The sequence below is a fragment of the Leucopleurus acutus genome, assembly GCF_964270905.1.
Source record: "Leucopleurus acutus genome assembly, chromosome: 3".
Lineage (NCBI taxonomy): Eukaryota > Metazoa > Chordata > Mammalia > Artiodactyla > Delphinidae > Leucopleurus > Leucopleurus acutus.
Genome location: NC_139145.1, coordinates 19,725,243 through 19,747,956, shown reverse-complemented (window position 1 = coordinate 19,747,956; position 22,714 = coordinate 19,725,243). Strand labels below are relative to the sequence as shown.

General features: G+C 46.1%; 1 protein-coding gene across 3 annotated transcripts in view; it reads left to right on the top strand.

The window, feature by feature from the left end:
- Positions 1-1,729: 1,729 nt before the first annotated feature.
- NSD1 (nuclear receptor binding SET domain protein 1) overlaps positions 1,730-22,714 on the top strand; it is a 133,244-nt gene continuing 112,259 nt past the window's right edge. The window contains exons 1-2 of one of the 3 annotated variants that reach the window (XM_082837264.1): positions 1,730-1,798; positions 3,721-4,664. In XM_082837264.1, coding sequence (XP_082693390.1) covers positions 3,738-4,664 — 927 coding nt within the window. In that variant the 5' untranslated portion in view covers positions 1,730-1,798; positions 3,721-3,737. Of the gene's footprint in view, positions 1,799-2,424; positions 2,594-3,318; positions 4,665-22,714 lie in introns of those variants that run through there. The other 2 variants (XM_082837263.1, XM_082837265.1) reach the window with 2 other exon arrangements.

Sequence of the window (22,714 nt, the reverse complement as noted above, 5' to 3'; positions counted from 1 at the left end):
TCTGGTTCCAGGGGGCGCCTTCCTTCAAGACAGCCTGCTGCTCTCTTGGCAGGAACTGCATCCCAGCACTTAGGTGTGGTAAGGACCTGTTGTGTATCTCCTTGGCTGGTCTGTGGGCCTTGGAGGACAGGAGGCTAAGGGTATCCTGAGCTCCAAGCCAACTGGGGCCAGTTTTGGGGTGAAGGTTGGAGAAGGCCGAAGGATGAAATTTAGAGAGCTCCGCGCCAAAGCCAAAACCGCGCAGAGCAACGCCAAAAGTGGCCTTTCTCCCAGGTGGTCTCACGGTTAACAGATAGAAGGATGGCGGGTAAACACTCCACTGGGGCAATAATTATGCACATTTACTAAGCCCTGGGAGGAATGGTAGTCACGTGGCTCTCGAGGGCGCCGCCCTCAGCTTTGAGATGGAGTTAACTCTAATCACAGAAGGCTTTCTGGAGGAGGCGGAATTTTTATGGCGGTCGATTGTGGTTTTCTCTGAATAGCGAGGATGAGTTTAGCACTCTAGGGACCACATAGGTCCCGAGGTGAGCTTTTTGTCGGGGAGCAAGCCTGGGGCGGGGGTCGGAGTTGGATCGGGTTAGGGGAAGGACCTGGGGGGGGTCGGCGTCGCGGGGTCAGGTTGTTTGCGTTCCCCCGCTTGCCTTCACGTTGTCTTTTGTGATTGGACGCGCTGCAGCCGCGCTAGGCCGGTGTTACGGGGCCCCGGGCACTGGTTGCAGGCCTCGAGGTGCTTGGCGCCCGAGAGCAGAGCGCCCCAGGCCAGGGATTAGGCCAGCAGGCTTGGCGGGGCCAGCCCGGCGGTCCGCCCTCCCAGCACTGTTCCGCCGGGGTCCCGATGCTCAGCCCGCGGGGGTGAGGCGCGCGCTCCCCGGGGAGCAGGGTTGCTGAGCAGGCGGCCTGCGCCGGGCGGAGGTGGCACGAGAGGGCCATCTGCCTGGGTGCAGAGAACTGCAGCGTCCGCGGTGCGAAGCGCGACCCCTCCGGGCCCCCAGCTCGCGTCCACTGCCCCGCGCGCACTCATCTACTGACGCCCGCCCGCGCCCCCGGCCCAAGTCCCAGTGCCAGGCCCAGACCCGGACTAGGCGCGGGAGGCGGTGCAGGGATTGATTAGTGGACCCCTCCCCCAGCACTCCCCTCGCCCCGCCCGAGGCTGCGAGGACCCCTGGGCCCGGGGGTGGTGAGGGAGCTTCGTCCCCGCGGTGCCCGGGCTGGGGACTCGATCTCACTGGGCGGGGGCCGCACAGCGGCAGGCCGAGGTGCGGGCGCGCTGTCAGACTGCTGCCCGGCTCGGGTGCGGGGGGGGGGGGCGGTGGGCTCAGCGCGGGGGTCGCCCGGCCTCATCCCCCCTGCCGAGGCCACGGCTGGGCGGGCAGTGCCCGGGCCGGTAACCCGACCCGACCCAGCTCCCGGGAGCCGCTCACCCCGCACGGCCGGGCAGGGGGAGGGAGAGGAATGGGGGGGAGGGGGAAGGGAAGGGGTGGTGGGTGAGGGGCTGTGGGGACCGCAGGGCCGAGTCCCCGGCCTGTCTGCGCTGCTCTAGGGTGGCTGCCTTTGGTGCCTGGACGAGCCAGCCCCCTGCCTCGCGGGCGTCGGGCCTGCGGCAGAAGGGAGCCCTGGGGCTGTACAGGCTTGGCTCGGGGAGGCAGACCCGAGCTGCTGCCTCCATTTTGTTTCCTGCTCAGCTTGGTCTGTAGTGGTGGTGGTGTGGGCTTGGGGTGCGGCCGGGCAGGGGGTTCACCTGCGGCCGCGCCTGCTCGGGGTTTGAGGCCTCGAAGACCCCAGCCCCAGCCCCCAGGTGAGCCCCGCGGTAGGAGGGGGGTTGCCTTGGCCTCGGGCCGAGCGGAGCGGGCTGAGGGCAGGTGCCCAGTGGATGGGGAACCAGGGCTGTAACCTAAGATGGAGGCCGGGACTGACGCGGGCCCGAGCGGGGCTGGCGGGGCGGTCGGACAGGCCTCAGCCCGGCCAGGTGCCGCCGGGGCTGGGGCTCGAGACCGGTAGGGTGCTGGAACCGTGTGCAGCCCGGGGCCGGCGCAGCTCCCTGAGGTAGGTGAGGGGATCGGAGTGCCACCCACGACGCCCGCAGGCCCCGACACTCCGGTGAGGCGCGCGAGGCCCCTGGGGAGCCCGCCTCAGGCCCCGCCCGGGCAGTCGGGCCGGCCCGTAGGCCCGGGCCGCGAGCTGGCGCGCAGGGGGAGGAGAGGGGGCGGCAGCGGCGGCTCCGCTGATTGGGCGGCGCGCTCGCGAGCCCGACTTCACCCGCCCTGAACCCCGAAGAGTGAGGCAAAGGAGCGCGCGCCTTGGGGGAAGGGGTGCGCGCGCACTCGGGGCCCCAGCCGCACGCGGGCCGGCGCGAGGCGCTCGGTCGCTCGCGCCGCCGCGGGGGCGCGCGCGGTGGGGGTGTGAGGAGGAGGAGGCGGCGGCGGAATAGGCCGGGGCAGGTCGCATTCGCTGCCTTCTACCCTGAAGAGAGACGCGGGGGGAGGGGGGTGCGGTGAGCGGCTCCGCGCTCTCCCCACCGCTCCGCTCGCGCCCCAGTGTAATGAGGGTCACCCCCTCCCCCCAGCCGGCCCGGGAGGGGGCACGGGGCACGGTAACTAGTGCGCTGGGGTGGGCGGCGGGCAGGAGCGAGCGGAGGGGGGAGGCGGGCGGGCGGGGAAGATGGTGGTGGCCGTGAGGTGAGGGGCGCGGGGGAGGGCCGGGCGCGGCACAGGGTTGGTGGCCGGCGGCGTTGCAGCCGCAGGCCCCCTCCCCCTCCATCACTACCAGCCGGGCTCAGGCCTAGCCGGCCGGGACGCCGCGAACTTCCTCCCCGCGCGGCCAGTGCCCCGCCGGTCTCCCGCGCGCACCTCGGCCTCCGCCTCCCTTCAGGTAGCCGGCTGGGGGGCACGGGGCCGGCTGCCCTCCTGCAGCAAACTTTGCTTGTTGCTGAATATTGATGAGTGAGATCGGCTCGGCCAGGAGGTGCTGCCGGCGCTGCGGGAAGGAGCGCGGCCCGGGCAGGCGGCGGCGGCGTCGGCAGCAGCCATGTTTGTCAAGCTGTAGCAGCTGCTGCTGCCCTGACTCGGCTTCACTGGCTGCCTCCGTTTCTCCCCCTGCCGCGTTCCAGCCTCTGGGCCCTGCAGCCGTGGACCGAGCAGGCCTGCAGTCAGAAAGGCGAGCTTCGGGGTGCACCCGCTTCGGCCGACTCGCCTGCGGCCAGAGCACGGCCGCTGCAAAGGCTCCGGCGCCGGCTGGGTCGCAGGGTGCAGCGCTATTGTGACCGCTGCGCCCGAGCGAGCCAGAAAGGATGGGGGGGATAACCTTTTTGTGCAGCGTCCCGGAGCCCCCCTCGAACCCTACAGCCCCCTCCCTTCGGGAGATCCGGCCACAGGACCCCCAGCGGGGGAATGGAAGGACTATTGCTGTTTGAGATTTGGAAATTTCTACTGCCAAAGGGATTTTAATTTTAGATCAGCCCAACTGTCCACCAGTCTGCAGTGCAGAAAAAAGGGACGGCTGTTTCCATGTGGCAAGATCTGCCTATCTCCGGGAAGATGGAGTTTGCGGAGTCTCTCCGAGGCCATTTTTCCATCGTCAGCTGGGGAACTTTTTCCGCCCATGGAAGTGCAGTAGAACTAGGCTTCGAGGCCACTAGGCCTCTTGAAGTGGCTGCCATTTTGAAGATAAGAGCCAAATGGCCTATTAACTCAGATTAATTGCTGTGTTTTTGGATTCCAGGTTGATGCTGGCCCAGGATGGATCAGACCTGTGAACTACCTAGAAGAAATTGTCTGCTGCCCTTTTCCAATCCAGTGAATTTAGATGCCCCTGAAGACAAGGACAGCCCTTTCGGTAATGGTCAATCCAATTTTTCTGAGCCACTTAATGGGTGTACTATGCAGTTATCGACTGCCAGTGGAACATCCCAAAATGCTTATGGACAAGATTCTCCATCTTGTTACATTCCACTGCGGAGACTACAGGATTTGGCCTCCATGATCAATGTAGAGTATTTAAATGGGTCTGCTGATGGATCAGAATCCTTTCAAGACCCTGAAAAAAGTGATTCAAGAGCTCAGTCGCCAGTTGTTTGCACTTCCTTGAGTCCTGGTGGTCCAACAGCACTTGCTATGAAACAGGAACCCTCTTGTAATAACTCCCCTGAACTCCAGGTAAAAGTAACAAAGACTATCAAGAATGGCTTTCTGCACTTTGAGAATTTTACTTGTGTGGACGATGCAGATGTAGATTCTGAAATGGACCCAGAACAGCCAGTCACAGAGGATGAGAGTATAGAGGAGATCTTTGAGGAAACTCAGACCAATGCCACCTGCAATTATGAGCCTAAATCAGAGAATGGTGTAGACGTGGCCATGGGAAATGAACAAGACAGCACACCAGACAGTAGACACGGTGCAGTCAAATCGCCATTCTTGCCATTAGCTCCTCAAACTGAAACACAGAAAAATAAGCAAAGAAATGAAGTGGACGGCAGCAATGAAAAAGCAGCCCTTCTCCCAGCCCCCCTTTCACTAGGAGATACAACCATTACCATAGAAGAGCAATTAAACTCGATAAATTTATCTTTTCAGGATGATCCAGACTCCAGTACCAGTACATTAGGAAACATGCTAGAATTACCTGGAACTTCATCATCATCTACTTCACAGGAATTGCCATTTGTAAGCAGTTTTTGGTACAACTTAAATATATACATAAATGTATATATACAGGCAACTTAAAGGGAAACTATAAAAACCAGTTATAACTAATTGGTTTTTTGTTGTTTATCAGTTCACAGATGAAAGCCTATTGCTAACGATAAGCTCTTTGGGGAAATTTTACTTTGATTTAAAAAATCATCTTCTATTATATGAGTTTGGTTCTTTTTTGATTTTTACCAATTAACTCTCCATTGAGGACTGGCTAAGAGTTAAACTTTAAGGGCATTTGATTGAGTTCAGATTTAAATGTTCAAGGTGGAGGTATACATTTGTTTAGCTTTTTCTTTTTTAAGTGAGCCTGGCTTTGGCTTGCTGGTATCATGAGTACAGGTGAACCAGTTAATTACCTGGAGTCCTGTTTCTGCGTAAGGCATGGCTTATATTTTTAGTTGATGGGGTGACTTTTGCTGCAGGTTGAAGTGCATTTGGGGTAAACATTCAGAGTAGCTAAGATGAGAAGGCCTTCTTGGACATCAGTCAGAATTTAAATTGGGCTGATTTTCCTGAACTACCTGTTGTACAGCATCCTATGCTTCAGGTACCTGCCACCATTAAAACCTTTCCAAGTTTTAAATTTTGAAGTGTATAAAAGTGTGTGGTATGGGTGTATGTGTATAGAAATGGAAAAAAATGTAATTTGAGTTACTCATTAGTGCTACATACTATTGTTAGATAGTGGTAAATGATAAAGTTTTTTTAAAAGTTTGATCTTACGCAGAATTTTTTGACTATTTCTAGTTAGCTAAATGATCAGTTGACTTCTCTTAGCTTCAGTTTAATCACCTTTAAAATCTGATTGTTTTAACTTGATTGTTAAAAGATTCCTTTCAGCTTTAAATATTTGATTCTGATTTTGTTTCTGTCCAGACACATTGTCATGGTCACCTGTAATGTCACCAAAGAGGATCCCATTTCCTCCCAACATACTGCTGAAATACTATGTAAAGATTTAATCAGAGAAAATTTTATGGTGTGTGATGATAGTTATGAGTGCATTAAACATTCATTTTACTGTATAGCCCTGCTGTTCTTTAAAGTTAGAGTGAGAATGTGGGTGTGTCACTTTTGTTTCTGTTGATTCATATCTTAAATATGCTTTAGTACTCCTTGATTTCTTAGCTTGCAGTTGCAGATTTAAAAAATTTGTTTTGGTAGTAATCTAGAGTCTGTATTGTCCGAGGTATTTTTCAGGGTAGATAGGCTGTATTGGCAGCCTATTGGCAGCTCAGACAAATCCTTCTTCGTGGGTTCATGTTGAAATTTATTTTACATGTATATAGTTTTGTCTTTTGAACTACATAAAAAAACTTAGATCTGAAGGTGGAGATACATATTTCTCTAGAAGCATACAAATATAAATCTATCAAAGAAATGTCAGTGGAGTATAGGTTCTATTAAAAACAGTTGAAAATACTGGAGCCTGTAGAAAGTATGTTATGCATCTAAAATGAGAGTTAACAAACTTATATAAATGTAGAAAAACTTTTTTCAGGTAGAAAATCTAAATTGCTTAAAGATTATGGACTTGAAGAAGCAAGTTTTTTTATTCTTTTTTTTGCCCCCCCCACCCAGCTCTGCTGCTCGTGGCTTGCGAGAGCTTAGTTCCCGGACTGGGGACTGAACCCGGGCCACGGCAGTGAAAGCGCCAAGTCCTAATCACTGGACCGCCAGGGAATTCCCATCTTTATTCTTTCATTCCGGTTGTAGATGAAATCTATTGCTTTGATTTTCGCTTTTGATGTGTGTATATATATATTTTTTGCCTTTGATATTTTTTAACTGAGGATTTAAAGCGAAATCAATCTCAAAATGCAAATGTAGTTGAACAATAAACCACACACTTGATGTTTTGAGACTATTCACAGTTGATTGGTTGATGTGGCAGGTACAGAGTGCTTACTCTGTATTAGATCCTGTGTTCAGGGCTAGAAATTAGAAAATCTTTTGCAAATGCTATTTGTGTTTTTTTCTGTCTGTAATATTGTGATAGAATGAGATTCTCCTGGCGAGATTAAGAGTAGTTATTAGGGTTTTAAGCCCTCTGTCTGGAATTAGGGAAAGACACATAGTTCAGCATCATATTGCCAGTTGGTTTGTACAACTAGCTATCAGCAGACTTTTTGCCTCCTGTCATAAACGAGCAGCCTCTTCAGTTTACCTTCATGTCCTTCAGTTTTTTCTGTGTACAGTGATGTGAAATGGTTGTCATTACAGTTAATAATCCTGACCTGGTGCTTTTATATTTAATTGTGTTGATACTGTCTAATTTCTGCCTATGTACATATACAATGTACAGTGCTTTGTACATTGTAGATACTTGGAAAAAATCTTCAAGGAAGGTTGGTCCCCAGAGCTCCAAGTTAAAGCAGTCAATAACTTACAGTTTATTAAGTGCTTCGGTCTGTATTATTTTATTGGGTCTTCATAGCCTTGTAGTAAAAACAGATGTCACAGAAGACATAGATCAACCTTCAAGGCACTTGATGTTATTGGAGACAAGACTGAAACCCTTGAAACCATAGAATTATCTGAGTACTCTTGGTTTTCTTTAGTGACTTTTGAAGGTCTCTGACACTCTTGCCTGGGCCTGAAGTGACTCATGGTTTTCTCACTAGGCTTATTGCAGCAGTTGTTTGTTTGCTACTCTTCCTCACTTAGATATTTTATGGAGATAAATATGAATAGAGTTAATTTATGCTATGGTGGTATTCATGAATTTGGGGATCCTCAAAGTTCTTAGGATGTAGCCAGCCTCCAGGATGGTCTGACATACATTTTATATTAGTGATCCTCTTTATCTAAAGACTGCTAAAAATGAATACACTCAAAATGAGGACTAAAATTTCATAAGTAAATAAGGAGAAAAAGGTTCATTTAGGATTTTATATTGAAAAGTAAAATTAAGAATTATAAAAGTAAGATTTATTTATTTTTGAAAAGACACACATATATATCTTTTAAATATTATTTTTTATTTATTTATTTTTGGCTGCCTTGGGTCTTCGTTGCTGCGCGCGGGCTTTCTCTAGTTGCTGTGAGTGGGGACTATTCTTGCGGTGTGCGGGCTTATTGCGGTGGCTTCTCGTTGCGGAGCACAGGCTCTAGGCACGTGAGCTTCAGTAGTTGTGGCACATGGACTCAGTAGTTGTGGCTCGTGGGCTCTAGCTCGTGGGCTCTAGAGCGCAGGCTCAGTTGTGGTGCATGGGCTTAGTTTCTCCACAGCATGTGGTATCTTCGTGGACCAGGGCTGGAACCCGTGTCCCCTGCATTGGTAGGCAGATTCCCAACCACTGCGCCACCAGGGAAGTCCTTAAAAGTAAGTTTTAAACCTTTATCAAAATTTTGATTATGGGACTTCCCAGGTGGTCCAGTGGCTAAGACTCCGTGCTCCCAATGCAGGGAGCCTGGGTTTGATCCCTGACTAGATCCCACATGCTGCAACTAAGAGCCCGCACACGGCAACGAAGATCCCACATGCCGCAACTTAAGACCTGGTGCAGCCAAATAAATAAATACTAAAAAAAAATTTTTTTTATTATGATGGCAACTATTTGTTATAATAAGGCAAGAATCAAATAGATTTTTAAAAATTTTGTCCAGCAAAATTGTACCATAGGAGATGGCATACTTTATTTTGCTTCATTTTCTCATTATGATCATAAGGAGGATAAATTTTTAAAAATATTTAAGGACTTAATCCGTTTTACTGAGGTTTTTGTTTTAAGAATATCCATTATGGAAAATTTCAGGTGTATACCGAAAAAGAGAAAATAGTTGAATTTCCATGTGCTCCTCACTTAGCTTCAAGAATTACTGATATTGGGACTTCCCTGGTGGATCAGTGGTTAAGACTCCGCGCTTCCGCTGCAGGGGGTACAGGTTCGATCCCTGGTTGAGGAAGTTACACATCCCGCGAGGTGCAGCTACTCCCCTCCCCCTGCAATAAAAAAGAATCACTGATATTTTGCCAGTCTTGTTCTATCCTCTCTCCACTGTGTCATTCACTAACATTTCTTAACCCTTTGATGTTCATATCACACTTTGAAGCTCCTGTCCTGTATCCTTATCAGTTGTCACTTGTTTACTGGTTGACCTAGATCAACTTTTCCTTGCCTGTAATTGGGGTGATTCTTCTTTATTATTTACATTGACTTTAAGGAACACAGCATCTTTTTGCCAGATTTGTTTGCAATTTTACCTTGTAATTGACTTGCAATGTAATACTAGTTAGTGCTTCATTAGGTAGTGACAGACACTGTATCGTACATGGGATGGATGTTTGTATAGAGACTTTTTCTTGGCCACTTAAAAATAGATATCTTGGGACTTCCCTGGCGGTCCAGTGGTTAAGAATCCGAGCTTCCACTGTAGGGGGCATGGGTTTGATCCCTGGTTGGGGAACTGAGATCCCGCATGCTGCGTGGTGCGGCCAAAAAAAAAAAAGGTATCTTGGTGTTGTAACAATATCCACCCGGTACAATCTTGGAGATCCAGAAAATACTTAAAAACCACTCCGTGTACTAAGTTCTGTGCTATGGATGTTTACATGGTTAAGGAGATCAGTGGAGAGATGAATGAAACTTAGAGCTTCAAGGAAGAGGTGGGACTTGAATTAGTCTTGACTGGGTTAGGTTTGGTTAGGTTTAGAAGGGTACTTTGGATAAAGAGAACTAAATTGAACATAGTATTTTCAGAAGGTTGGGTAGGATGGGTGTCCTCAGGTAATAAGGCCTAGAAATCCAGACTGTGGCATTTGGTATTGATGTGATAGGAACTGGGATCCAGTGAGCAATTTCAGCTGAGAAGTGATTCAGTGAAATCTGTGTTTGGAAAACTTTGGCTAGTAGAGAGTAGAGGCAATGTTAGGATGTAGGAGTCTGTTGCAGTAGTAATTAAAAATTAGAATTGATCAGAGTCAGTAGTAGAAAGAAAGGGGGTAAGTCCAAAAGATTATTTCAGAGAAGGGAAAATTGGCAGCCCTTTTAGGGTTGCCTGGATTGGAGGCAAAATTGGAGCCTGGATTTAAGGAATGAAGGAAAGAGATAAGTGCAGACGATGTCCACGGCTTGTCATGTTGGTGCCTGAGACAAAAATGATTCCTCAGGGGTTTTCTCCTCTTCCCTTCTCATCATCCCAGCAGTTCTCTACTCCCTGCTTTTCTGTCTCCACACGTCTCAGTTTCTGCTCCTTATCTGACTCTGTCCTTGCTGGAGGCCCTGGTTTTATTCATTACTCTTTCCTCTTTCCCTCTGGGATCTTTATTCTCAACCTTCACTGCATCACTTTTTCTGCCTAAAAACAGAATGACATCTTCCTATTCTAAAGGAATCTTCCTTTATCCTGTAACCTCTCCGATTATCTTTCCTCTTTACTGGTGAATTTCTTGAAAAAGTTGTCTACTTTGTTTATGTCTCCTTAAGCTCTGTGAATTGGCTTCTTTTTTTTTTTTTTTTTTGCTGTACGTAGGCCTCTCACTGTTGTGGCCCTCTCCCGTTGCGGAGCACAGGCTCCGGACGCGCAGGCTCAGCGGCCATGGCTCACGGGCCCAGCTGCTCCGCGGCACGTGGGATCTTCCCGGACCGGGGCACGAACCCGTGTCCCCTGCATCGGCAGGCGGACTCTCAACCACTGCGCTACCAGGGAAGCCCTGAATTGGCTTCTGTACTCTGTTGAAACTGTTCTTTTCAGAGTCACAAATGACACCTCCATACTTATCCTACTAGATGTGCAGCATTTTGACCACGACTCCTTTTATGACTGCTTGTTCTCTTTTCTTCCTCTTTCCTTCATTCTCTGCAGCCTCATCCGCTTTCATTGATTCACTTTACTGCTTCTCTACTGTGTGAAAACTCTCTCAATCTGACTTCTGAGCTTCAGACCAAGAAACTCAAACTGCCACCCGAGTTTCTCTTCCATCTGTATCATACTCACTTTTTTCTTAAAGCTTTTAAAAAAATTATTGACATTGCTTTTTTATTTTTATTTGTTTATTTATCTATTTATTTGGCTACGTTGGGGCTTCTTTGCTGCGCGTGGGCTTTCTCCAGTTGTGGCGATCAGGAGCTCCTCTTTGTTGCGGTGCGTGGGCTTCTCGTTGCGGTGGCTTCTCTTGTTGTGGAGCACGGGCTCTGGGTGTGGGGGCTTCAGTAGTTGTGGCATGCGGGCTCTAGAGTGCAGGATGAGTAGTTGTGGCGCAGGGGCTTAGTTGCTTCGTGGCACGTGGGATCTTCCTGGACCAGGGCTCGAACCCATGTGCCCTGCATTGGCAGACGGATTCTTAACCACTGAGCCACCAGGGAAGTCCCCATACTTACTTACTTTTGACCCTATCTCTTTTATTGCCAAACATGCTTTTCCTTCTGTCTTAATGATGGCATCATCCTCCATTTCTTCTCGAGGCTGGAAACCTTGGAGTCACTTATTTATATGATTCATAATACATTTGACTGCCTCCTCTGTGCTATGCACTGCTAGTATTAAAAAAGGGAAAGACGTAGACTTGCTTTTAAGGAACTTTACTGTGGAAAACAAGTGTAAACAATGACAATAACAGAATGCCACGTGGTCTGATAGGTGTTATAGGTACTATGGGAGTGTGGAGGAAGGCATGCCTGGAGTAATCTGGAAGAACTTCATAGAGGGTTATATATAATTTGAGCAGAGACATGCCAGTAAGTAAGAAGGAATAGCATATGCAAGTGGCAGGAAATTCTTTGATAGGAATCTGAGAGGAGTGGGGTTGTCAGGAGATAAAGTGTAAATATAGGCCTTGTATTCCATGCTGTAGGGTTGAATTTTTATGCTATTTCCATTCTACTATGATGTCTTTATTACTGGTCTTCATATAGTTTTTCTCTCCAGTCTGTCTGGAGAGACAGACAAAATTACCTCTGACCTCCAAAATGAGAAAACTAGGTCTCTGGTTAAAGCTTTATCTTCAGTGCCTCACTCCTCTCCCCATTTGCCTAACAAATAAGCCCAAATTCAGTGTCCTCTTTGGTAGGACCTCATCCCGACTTTCCCAAATCTCATATGCTACACCCAGGGAATCCTGGCAGGGTTCAGCCAGGCTGAACTGTTAGCCTTTGTCTCCCTGATGTGATTCATCTTTTTGCATCTTAACAATGTGTAGCATGGTGCCTTCTTTGTAGTAGACACTTATATATTTATGGAGTAAAAGAATGAATGGTGGGGCTTGCCTGGTGGCGCAATGGTTGGGGGCCCGCCTGCCGATGCAGGGGACATGGGTTTGTGCCCTGGTCCGGGAGGATCCCACATGCCGCGAAGCGGCTGGGCCGGTGAGCCATGGCTGCTGAGCCTGCGCGTCCGGAGCCTGTGCTCCGCAACTGGAGAGGCCACAGCAGTGAGAGGCCCGCGTACCGCAAAAAAAAAAAAAAAAATGAATGAATGGTGCTATTCCAGAGATACAAGTTGGGAATGGGAGTAAATTTTAGGTAGGAAGGTGATGAGTAGACTGTGAATGCTCATCCTCAATGTACCAAATTTCAAAACTTCAGTGATTTTTTTGACTTTATCTCCTCATGCATTTAATTTCTAAGGGCTTTGAATTTGTGCTCCCTGTATCTCAAGCATTCATTTTTCTCTCCATTCTCACATTTAATCTCTTAATTAAGGATATTAAGTCATAATAGTTTTAACTTGGATAGATCCCTTGAGAATGTACTGTGCTACCTGTTTAGTAGAAGTCCCTTTAATCTCTCTGAGGCCCAGTTCCTCATCTCTAAATTGGGCGAATACTGTGTAGCACGTTGGAAAGGATGCAACAAGATAATTTATCTGAAGCAGCTAGCACAGTGCTAGTTCTGAAGTAGGTGCTCAGTAAGTGATGCCTATTATTATTATATGCCAAGAGCCAAATGGACATTTGGAAGAGTTAGTTGTGAATTTTGAGAAACGTATCTTTGCACTTTTGCTTTTTTCTCTATTCTTCTAAACTGTTCTTCCTTAATCGGTAAGATAAAGGCATTAAGTATTTTTTCTGTTTTTGTTTAATAATCAGGAGAATTTGATCCATTTTTTTGTTTGGTAATCAGGAGAATTTGATTTGGGCCATAGGGTCAGTATCTCTCTGCACTCCAGCTATTAAGTAGTTTAACTTTATTACTTGTTGCTTTTTGCCGGTTTTCTTTTGTCATGGATATAAATGTTTCATTTCCAGCCCCTGGTTTTCAGGAGAGACCACCTCTTTTCTGGTGGTGGGTTTGATTTTCACTGAATGATCATTTCTGAAACTTTTTTAATGATCTCAAAATGTAGCCTTTTGAAGAAATTGCTATGAATAGTTTTAGTTAGAAAAGTAATATAAATTCATGGTAAAAGTGAAAAATGGAACATTAAAACAAAAAGGAACTTTATTTCTGTCACCCTTCATATGCTCCCTCTTTTTTTTTTGGGCGGGGGGGCCCACACTGTGCAGTTTGTGGGATCCCAGTTCCCTGACCAGGGATTGAACCCCAGCCCTCTGCAGTGAAAGCACAGAGTCCTAACCACTGGACCACCGGGGAATTCCCAGTTGTCACTCATGTTCATTCTTTATATTTTATTAGAATTTTCTTTGTGTTTATGTACCTTTTTTATCTTTTGGTAACACGAATGGCCTGATAAACATATTTTTGAATACCTAATGCGTTGAGGATATCCATTCATATGAGCATGTAGGTAGATCTCCATTTTTTTATTATTGAAATTTTTATTGAAATCACTAAGTTCACATGCTGTTGTTAGTTGTTAGAAATAATACAGAGAGATCCCATGTATGTTTTGCTTGATTTTGCAATGATAATGTTTTGCAAAAACACCTAATATCACAACCAGGATATTGACATTGGTATAATCCACCAATCTTATTCAGGTGTCCCAGTTTATGTTTTTCATATTTTTTTTTTAAAGAAAATTCTATAGTTCTATAAGGACATATTCCAGATGTCCCTGGTTTTACTTGTACTTGTTTGTGTGTATGTACTATGTTAAGTTCTCTGCATTTTTATCGCCTGCGTGGGTTTGTATGTGCACTACCACACTCAAGATGTTGAACACTTTTAATGCCACAAGGATATCTTCTGTGGTCCTTTTATATCACACCCATCTTCTTCCTGGCAGTTCCTCCTCCAACTTTTGCCAACTACTAACCTGTCCTTTGTTTCTAAAATTTTGTCATTTCAAAAATGTCCGTAAGTGGAATCATGCAATATATATATAGCCTTTTGGGATTGGGTTTTTTCCATTTAAAATTCCCTGGAGAGTCATCCAAGTTATTGAGTATATCAATATTTTATACCTTTTTATTACTAAGTAGTATTCCGTGATACGTATCTACCACAGTTTGTTTAACCATTCACCTGTTGAAGGACATCTGGGTTTATTCTAGCTTTTGGCTATTAGAAGTAAAAGTGCTGTGAACATTCATATACAGGTTTTGTGTGAACATAAATTTTCATTTCTCTGGGATAAATGCCCAAGAGTACCATTGCTGAATCATATGGTACTGCATGTTTACTTTTATAAGAAACTGCCAAGCTGATTTCCAGAGTAACTGTACTATTTACATTCTCACCAGTAGTGTATGAGTGATCCAGTTTCTCTTCCTCCTCACCATCATTTAGTGTTTTCACTATTTGTTTTAACCTTTTTTTTTTTTTTTTTTGGTGGTACGCGGGCCTCTCACTGTCGTGGCCTCTCCCGTTGCGGAGCACAGGCTCCGGACGCGCAGGCTCAGCGGCCATGGCTCACGGGCCCAGGCGCTCCGCGGCATGTGGGATCCTCCCGGACCGGGGCACGAACCCATGTCCCCTGCATCGGCAGGCGGACTCTCAACCACTGCGCCACCAGGGAAGCCCCGGTTTTTGTTTTTAATTTATTTATTTTACTTTCTTTTTTGGCTGTGTTGGGTCTTCGTTGCTGCACACAGGCTTTCTTTAGTTGTAGTGAGCGGGGGCTACTCTTACTGCGGAACACAGGCTCTAGGCATGCGGGCTTCAGTAGTTGTGGCTTGCGGGCTCTAGAGCGCAGGCTCAGTAGTTGTGGTGCACAGGCTTAACTGCTCTGCGGCATGTGGGATCTTCCCGGACCAGGGCTCGAACCCATGTCCCCTGCATTGGCAGGCAGATTCTTAACCACTGTGCCACCAGGGAAGCCCTCATTATGGTTTTTATTTGCATTTCCCTGATAGCTAATGATGTTGAACATCTTTTGTTTGTTTGTTTGTTTTTGTTTTTGCTGTACACGGGCCTCTCACTGTTGTGGCCTCTCCCATTGCGGAGCACAGGCTCCGGAAGCGCAGGCTCAGCAGACATGGCTCACAGGCCCAGCCGCTCCATGGCATGTGGGATCTTCCCGGACCAGGGCACGGACCCCTGTGTCCCCTGCATTGGCAGGCGGACTCTCAACCACTGCGCCACCAGGGAAACCCTGAACATCTTTTTGTGTGTTTATTTCCCATCTGTATATCCTCTTTGGTGAAATATATTCATGTCTTTTGCCCATTTTCTAATTGGATTGTTTGATTTTAATTGTTGAGTTTTGAGAGTTCTTTATGTATTCTAGATGATCTACATTCTTTATAATACCTGTACACAAGTCATAATTTTTAAGTATTGTTTCTACTTTTAGATAACTCATTAAAGAAACAATAAAATCATACAGACTTGTGGGTTCCCCTTAATAAATTGGAACAGATTTTAGTGTTCGTTACTGTTCTTAGGTGAAATTACTTTATTAAGGACTCTAAAGTTCTTTTTACATGTCCAGTGACCTTACATAAAATATCAATACCATAGTACTGTGTTAAAGATTGTTGGAAGGATAAAATCCATTTTGGAGGATGAACAATTATATTTACACATTAGATTAAATTAAAAATAATTACTGGTTATATGATGTCTCCCCATATACCAGGCAGAATCTGAAGGTAGTCTTTCTTTGTAAATTACTGAGGGTATATTCCTCTTGGCATCTCTAATTTCTCTTGATGCGGTAATTGGAGCTGTTGGGGATCCCTGGTGAAAGTCGGCAATGTTCAAGTTTTATCTATACCCAGTAAAAATAATAGACATCAATGCCATGCTAATTGTTATTGGATTATTATATCCAAAGGCTTTTTTTTAACATTTCAGTTGGTTCAATGGACAATGTATTGAATCTAATCAGCATATGAAGAAAAAACACTTCCACCATGCCATGATCTGTAAAGAATTGCAGAGCAGTTGTTGAGAGGTAATACAGTTCTACATTTGAAGTGCTTCCTTTTTTGTTTTAAACATAGTAGAGCTTTGAGGCAGAAATGTTATAGTGCAGGTAATTAAACCACTGAAATTAGTTCTTTGGTGGAGCAGATATTAGAGTTTTAAGTAAAGTCTTGGTAGGTACCTTATTAATTTCATAGTAATGTCTGTGGAATTATTTCCTAAGGATAAACTGCTGGTAGGGGAATTATCAGGGCAATGGGTTAAATGTTTTGTCTCAGATGTACCTACTTCTTTATGGCTTTCCAAAAGGAGTGTACCATTTCACACAGTTCTAAATAGTGTATATACGAGTACAGCATTTTCCTCCCTTTGATAGCATGCCAACTTTGATAGCATTGATGTTTTAAGTTTTTTACTTCATTAAGTAGGTGTATACTTCTACCGCAAGTTTGATTTTATTAATACAACTTTATTGTTGAAAATTATTTCTTTGTTTCTTGTTTGTGTTTCTCCTGTGGCCTTTGCTGTCCATATCCTTTGCTGACTTATCTGTCTGGATTGTAGTGTTTTATAGCCATTATCCTTTTATCTTACAGACATAAATATTTCTTCTCAGTCTGTTTTTCATTTTAGTTAATTTTCTATAGTTGTAGACTCGAAGTTTCATTTTTCATGTATCCAGATCTGTTTGGAGTAGTTTCTTTTATCGATTCGAAGCTTCTATATGTTGGATAAACCAACTTTACACACTTGTAAAAATTTGAAGAAATTCTGTCTGCTACAGCCTTAAATTGATCTAATAGGGATTTTATTTTAATATCCAGCACTGTGCTGATGATAATTTTTATAGTCTTTAATTTTCTTTTTGAAAACAAATTCCTATAGCTGTGCAAGGAATGTTTCCCTTTGTATTAGTTATCTTTTTAAAAAAATATTTATTTATTTGGCGGAGCTGGGTCTTAGTTGCGGCACGCAGGATTTTTCTAGTTGTGGCATGCAGGCTCTTAGTTGCGGCATGTGAGATCTAGTTCCCTGACCAGGGATCGAACCCAGGCCCCCTGCATTGGGAGTGCAGAGTCTTAACCACTGGACCACCAGGGAAATCCTGTATTAGTTATCTGTTCTGCCTAACAAATTACCCTCAAACTGAGCAGTCTAAAACAATAAACATTTCTCTCACACAGGGTTAGGAATCAGGGAGTGGTTTAGCTGGATGGTTCTGGCTCAGTCTCTCACGAGATTACAAGCAAGATGTCCATCACTGCTGCAGTCATCTGAAGGCTGTAGGATCCTTGTCCAGTATGGCTCACTCATATGGCTGTTGGCTGAAGGAGGCCTCAGTTCCTTGCTATGTGGGCCTCTCCATAGGGCTGCTCACAGTATGTAGCTGGCTTCCCCCAGAGTGAGTTGTCCAAGAGAGGAGAGACCTAGCAAGGAGATCCAAGGAGATACAATGTGGTAGGGGAATACCCTGAAGTGTGGATCACTGGGGGCCATCTAGGGCAACTGGTTACCACGCCCACCCAATAAGAAATAAGTAGTTTTAATTAAAGGAGAAAGCTTAAGTATACAAAGTAGTGACACTTTAAAAAACGTATTTATTTATTTATTTATTTTTGGCTGCTCTGGGTCTTAGTTGCAGCATACATGATCTTCGTTGTGGCATGCAGGAACTTTAGTTGTGGCATGAGGACTCTTACTTGCAGCATTCGAACTCTTAGTCGTGGAATGCATGTGGGATCTAGTTCCCTAACCAGGGATTGAACCTGGGCCCCTTGCATTGGGAGCATGGAATCTTACCCACTGGACCACCAGAGAAGCCCCATTAACTTTTTTTTTTTTGCGGTTCGCGGGCCTCTCACTGTTGTGGCCTCTCCCGTTGTGGAGCACAGGCTCCGGATGCGCAGGCTCAGCGGCCATGGCTCACGGGCCTAGCCGCTTCGCGGCATGTGGGATCTTCCCGGACCGGGGCATGAACCCGTGTCCCCTGCATTGGCAGGCGGACTCTCAACCACTGTGCCACCAGGGAAGCCCGCCCCATTAACTTTTTATTTTTATTTTATTTTTTTAATAAATTTATTTATTTTTTGGCTGCATTGGGTCTTCGTTGTTGTGTGCGGGCTTTCTCTAGTTGCATTGAGTGGGGGCTACTCTTTGTTGCGGTGCACAGGCTTCTCATTGCAGTGGCTTCTCCTGTTGTGGAGCACAGGCTCTAGGCGTGTGGGCTTCAGTAGTTGTGGCTCACGGGCTCTAGAGCTCAGGCTCAGTAGTTGTGGCTCATGGGCCTAGTTGCTCCGCGGCATGTGGGATCTTCCTGGACCAGGGCTCGAACCTGTGTCCCCTGCATTGGCAGGTGGATTCTTAATCACTGTGCCACCAGGGAAGTCCCCCCATTAACTTTTTAAAAAATTAATTAATTAATTATTATTTTTTGGCTGCGTTGGGTCTTTGTTATTGTGCGTGGGCTTTCTCTAGTTGTGGTGATCAGTGGCAGCTCTTCATGCAGTGTGCGGGCTTCTCGTTACGGTGGCTTCTTTTGTTGCGGAGCATGTGCTCTAGGTGCCTGGACTTCAGTAGTTGTGGCACGCGGGCTCAGTAGTTGTGGTGCACAGGCTTAGTTGCTCCGCGGCATGTAGAATCTTCCATCCCCTGCATTGGCAGGCAGATTCTTAACCACTGCGCCACCAGGGAAGTCCTAGTTTTAATTTTTTTTTTTTTTTTTTGCGGTACGCGGGCCTCTCACTGTTGTGGCCTCTCCCGTTGCGGAGCGCAGGCTCCGGATGCGCAGGCTCAGCGGCCATGGCTCACGGGCCCAGCTGCTCCGCAGCATGTGGGATCCTCCCGGACCGGGGCACGAACCCATGTCCCCTGTATCGGCAGGCGGACTCTCAACCACTGCGCCACCAGGGAAGCCTCTATATTTAATTTTGATAAAATATACATAGCATAAAATTTACCATTCTAACTGTTTTTTTTTTTTGGCCGTGCGATTTGGCTTGCGGGATCTCAGATCCCCGACCAGGGATTGAACCCAGGGCCGTGGCAGTGAAAGTCCGGCATCCTGACCACTAGGCCACCAGGGAACTCTCCATCCTAACTATTTTGATGTGTACAGTTAAATAACATTAAGTGTGTTCACATTTCGTGCAGCCATTCTCCAGAACTCTTTCCATCTTAGAAAACTTACCAATTGAACAACTTGCCACTTTCCCCTTCCTCCCAGCCCCTGGTAACCACCATTCTGCTTTCTGTATCTGAATTTGACTGCTCTGAATACCTCATGTAGAATTATACAGTATTTATCTTTTTTGTGATTGCCTTATTTTACTTAATGTAATGTCCTTAAGAGTTCACCCATGTTGTAGTCCGTGTCAGAATTTTCTTCCTTTTTAAAGATTTTCTGCTGTATACCACATTTTCTTTATCCATTTATCAGTCGATGGCCACCTTTTGGCTATTGTGAATAATGCTGATATGAACATAGGTGTACAAATACCTCTTCTGGATTCAGTGGGGATTCTTCTTTTTTTGGGCGGCGCATCATGCAGCTTGTGGGATCTTAGTTTCCCACCCAGGGATTCAGTCTGTGCCCTCAGCAGTGAAAGTGTGGAGTCCCAACCCCATGGGACTGTTTTAACATTTTGAGGAATGGCCAGACTGTTTTTGCACAGTGGCTGTACCATTTTACAGTTGTGATTTCTTCATATTCTTGCCAACATTTGCTTTTTTTTTTTTTTTTAAGCCATCCTGGTGAGTGTTACATGTTATCTCATTGTGGTTTTGATTTATATTTCCCTGATGATGTTGAGCATCCATTTATGTGCTTTTTGGACATTTGTATAGCTACTTTGGAGTCTGTGTTGTAAATCCTTTGCATATTTTTTAAAAATTGGGCTATTTTTATTGTTGAGTTGTAGTTCCTTATATATTCTGGATTAAGTCCCTTATCAGATATGATTTGCAAATATTTTCTTCCATTCTGTGGGTTTTTTCATTTTCTTGATGGTATCCTTGAAGCACAAAATTTTTTTTGTTTTCTTGTTTTTTAAATGTTTTTGTATTTGGCCATGCCGTGCAGCTTGTGGGATCCTAGTACCCTGTTCAGGGATCGAACCCTGGCCATCAGCAGTGAAAGCACAGAGTCCACTGGACCACCAGGGACATTCCAAAGGTTTTTAATCTTGATGAAGTCCAATATATCTATTTTTTTTCTTTGCCTTGTGGTGTCATATCTAAGAAACCATTGCCTAATTCAAGATGAAGAAGATTTACTCCTGTGTTTTCTGCTAAAAGTTATGTTCTTACGTCTTACACTTAGGTCTTTGATGCATTTTGAATTTTTGTACATGATGTGAGGTAGGGGCCAAACATCTTTTGCATGTGGGTACCCAGTTGTTCCAGCACCATTTGTTGAAAAGACTATTCTTTCCCTATTGAATGGTCTTGGCACCCTTGTTGAGAACAGATATAGATTTATCTCTGGGCTCTTAGTTCTGTTCTGTCGATTTATATGTCCTTTTTTTTTTTAAGATTGATTTATTTATTTCGCTACATCGAGTCTTAGTTGTGGCACGTGAGATCTTTATTGTTGCGTGCAGAATCTTTTTTTTAAAATAAATATTTATTTATTTGTTTATTGTTGGCTGTGTTGGGTCTTCGTTGCTGTGTGCAGTCTTTCTCTAGTTGTGGCGAGCGGTGGCTTCTCTTGTTGTTGAGCACGGGCTCTAGGCATGCGGGTTTCAGTAGTTGTGGCACGTGGACTCAGTAGTTGTGGCTTGCAGGCTCTAGAGCGCAGGCTCAGTAGTTGGGGTGCACGGCCTTAGTTGCTCCATGGCATGTGGGATCTTCCCGGACCAGGGCTTGAACCCATGTCCCCTGCATTGGCAGGTGGATTCTTAACCACTGCGCCACCAGGGAAACCCTGGCAGGCGGATTCATAACCACTGTGCGATCAGGGAAGTCCCTGTCATTTTAATTATAATATGTCTTGGTATAGATTTGTTTGGGTTCATCTTGTTTGGGACCCTCTGTGTTTCTTGTACCTGGATATCTGTTTCCTTCTTGAGGTTTGGGAAGTGTTCAGCCATAATTTCTTCAGATATACTTTTGTTCCCCTTTTCTCTTCTCTTTCTGGAATCTCTGTTATGTTTAGATTAGCACGCTTTATATTATCATAGGTTTCTTATATTGCTTTCAGTTTTTTTATCTGGCTTTCTGTCTGCTGTTCTGATTGGGTGATTTCCATTATTCCGTCTTCTGCATTATTCAGTCTGCAGTTTATTGTCTTTAGCTCAGGTTTTATCCAGCAAGTGAGTTTTCTAATTTTTCTTGGCTCCTCTTTATAGTTTCCAGTTCCTTTTTACAGTAATCTACATTTCTATTGATAGCCTTTCTTTTTTTACGGTAATCTACATTTCTATTGATAGCCTTTCTTTTTTTTTTTTCTGCGGTACGCAGGCCTCTCACTGTTGTGGCCTCTCCCGTTGTGGAGCACAGGCTCCGGACGCGCAGGCTCAGCGGCCATGGCTCACGGGCCCAGCCGCTCTGCGGCATGTGGGATCTTCCCGGACTGGGGCACGAACCCGTGTTCCCTGCATTGGCAAGCGGACTCTCAAACCACTGTGCCACCAGGGAAGCCCTCATTACCTCTTTTTTGAACTCAGTGTCTATTAGACTGAAGAGATGTGTTTCATTGTTCCTTCTTTCAGGAGAATGCTCTTGATCTTTTAATTGGTAGTGGTTCTTTTGCTTCTCCATTTTACTTATATTTCTCTTACTCTATGAGTTTAGGAAAACAGTTGTCTGCTGTGGTCTTAGAGGGGTATTTTTATGTGGGAGTGTCCCTGTGTAGCCTGCATAGGTTTAGTATTTTTTGGTGTGAGGGCTGTTTTTAGTATGGATGCCTGCCACCTCTTTCCTCAATGTGTGCTGGCCGATATCCCCTTGATAGGGGGTGTAACTGGTGTTGTGACCAGAGCCCACACTGGAAGTTGAGCGGGGCCTCCTCTTTGCTCTGTGGTTGTCACAGCCCTGTTAGGGGCAGAATCCACTCCTTAGTTTTTGGAGTAGAAGGTCCCAGATCCGTTTCTAAGCTGCTGTGTGAGGTCAGCAGGATTGGAGCGCTTCCACTGGGAGAGGAGCTACTGAGTATCCCTCCACTGGAGCTGTCCACCAGGGAGCGCGCTCTGTGGTGTCACCTGAAACCCATTGTGTGGGCTCACAAAGTACACTGTTGTTGGCACTGTCCTTGTTCCCTGCTCAACCTTAGGAATGCTGGCAGTAGACCCTGGTGACCCTCAGGTGCTGTGTTTACAAAGCCACCAGCACAGATCCACCAGCTCAGATCCAGTGAAGTCAGGTACCAGGACTGGAGTAGTCGCGCCATGTGAGCTATGGAAGCAGCCTGGACCCCGGCCCAGCCTCCGCGTGCATACTCCCGCACAGCCCACAGCTGCTAAGGCCAGACCTGTCCCAGCCTCAGGGGCACCCGTTGTCTACTCATGTCCCACAGTCCCAGTTTACAAAGCCAGCAGCCTTGCCCTTTTCTCTTTTTTTTTAACATCTTTATTGGGGTATAATTGCTTTGCAATGGTGTGTTAGTTTCTGCTTTATAACAAAGTGAATCAACTATACATATACATATATCCCCATATCTCCTCCCTCTTGCGTCTCCCTCCCATCCTCCCTATCCCACCCCTCTAGGTGGTCACAAAGCACCGATATGATCTCCCTGTGCTATGTGGCTGCTTCCCACTAGCTAGCTATCCTTGCCCTTTTCTTTCTTTCTTTTTTAAAAATAAATTT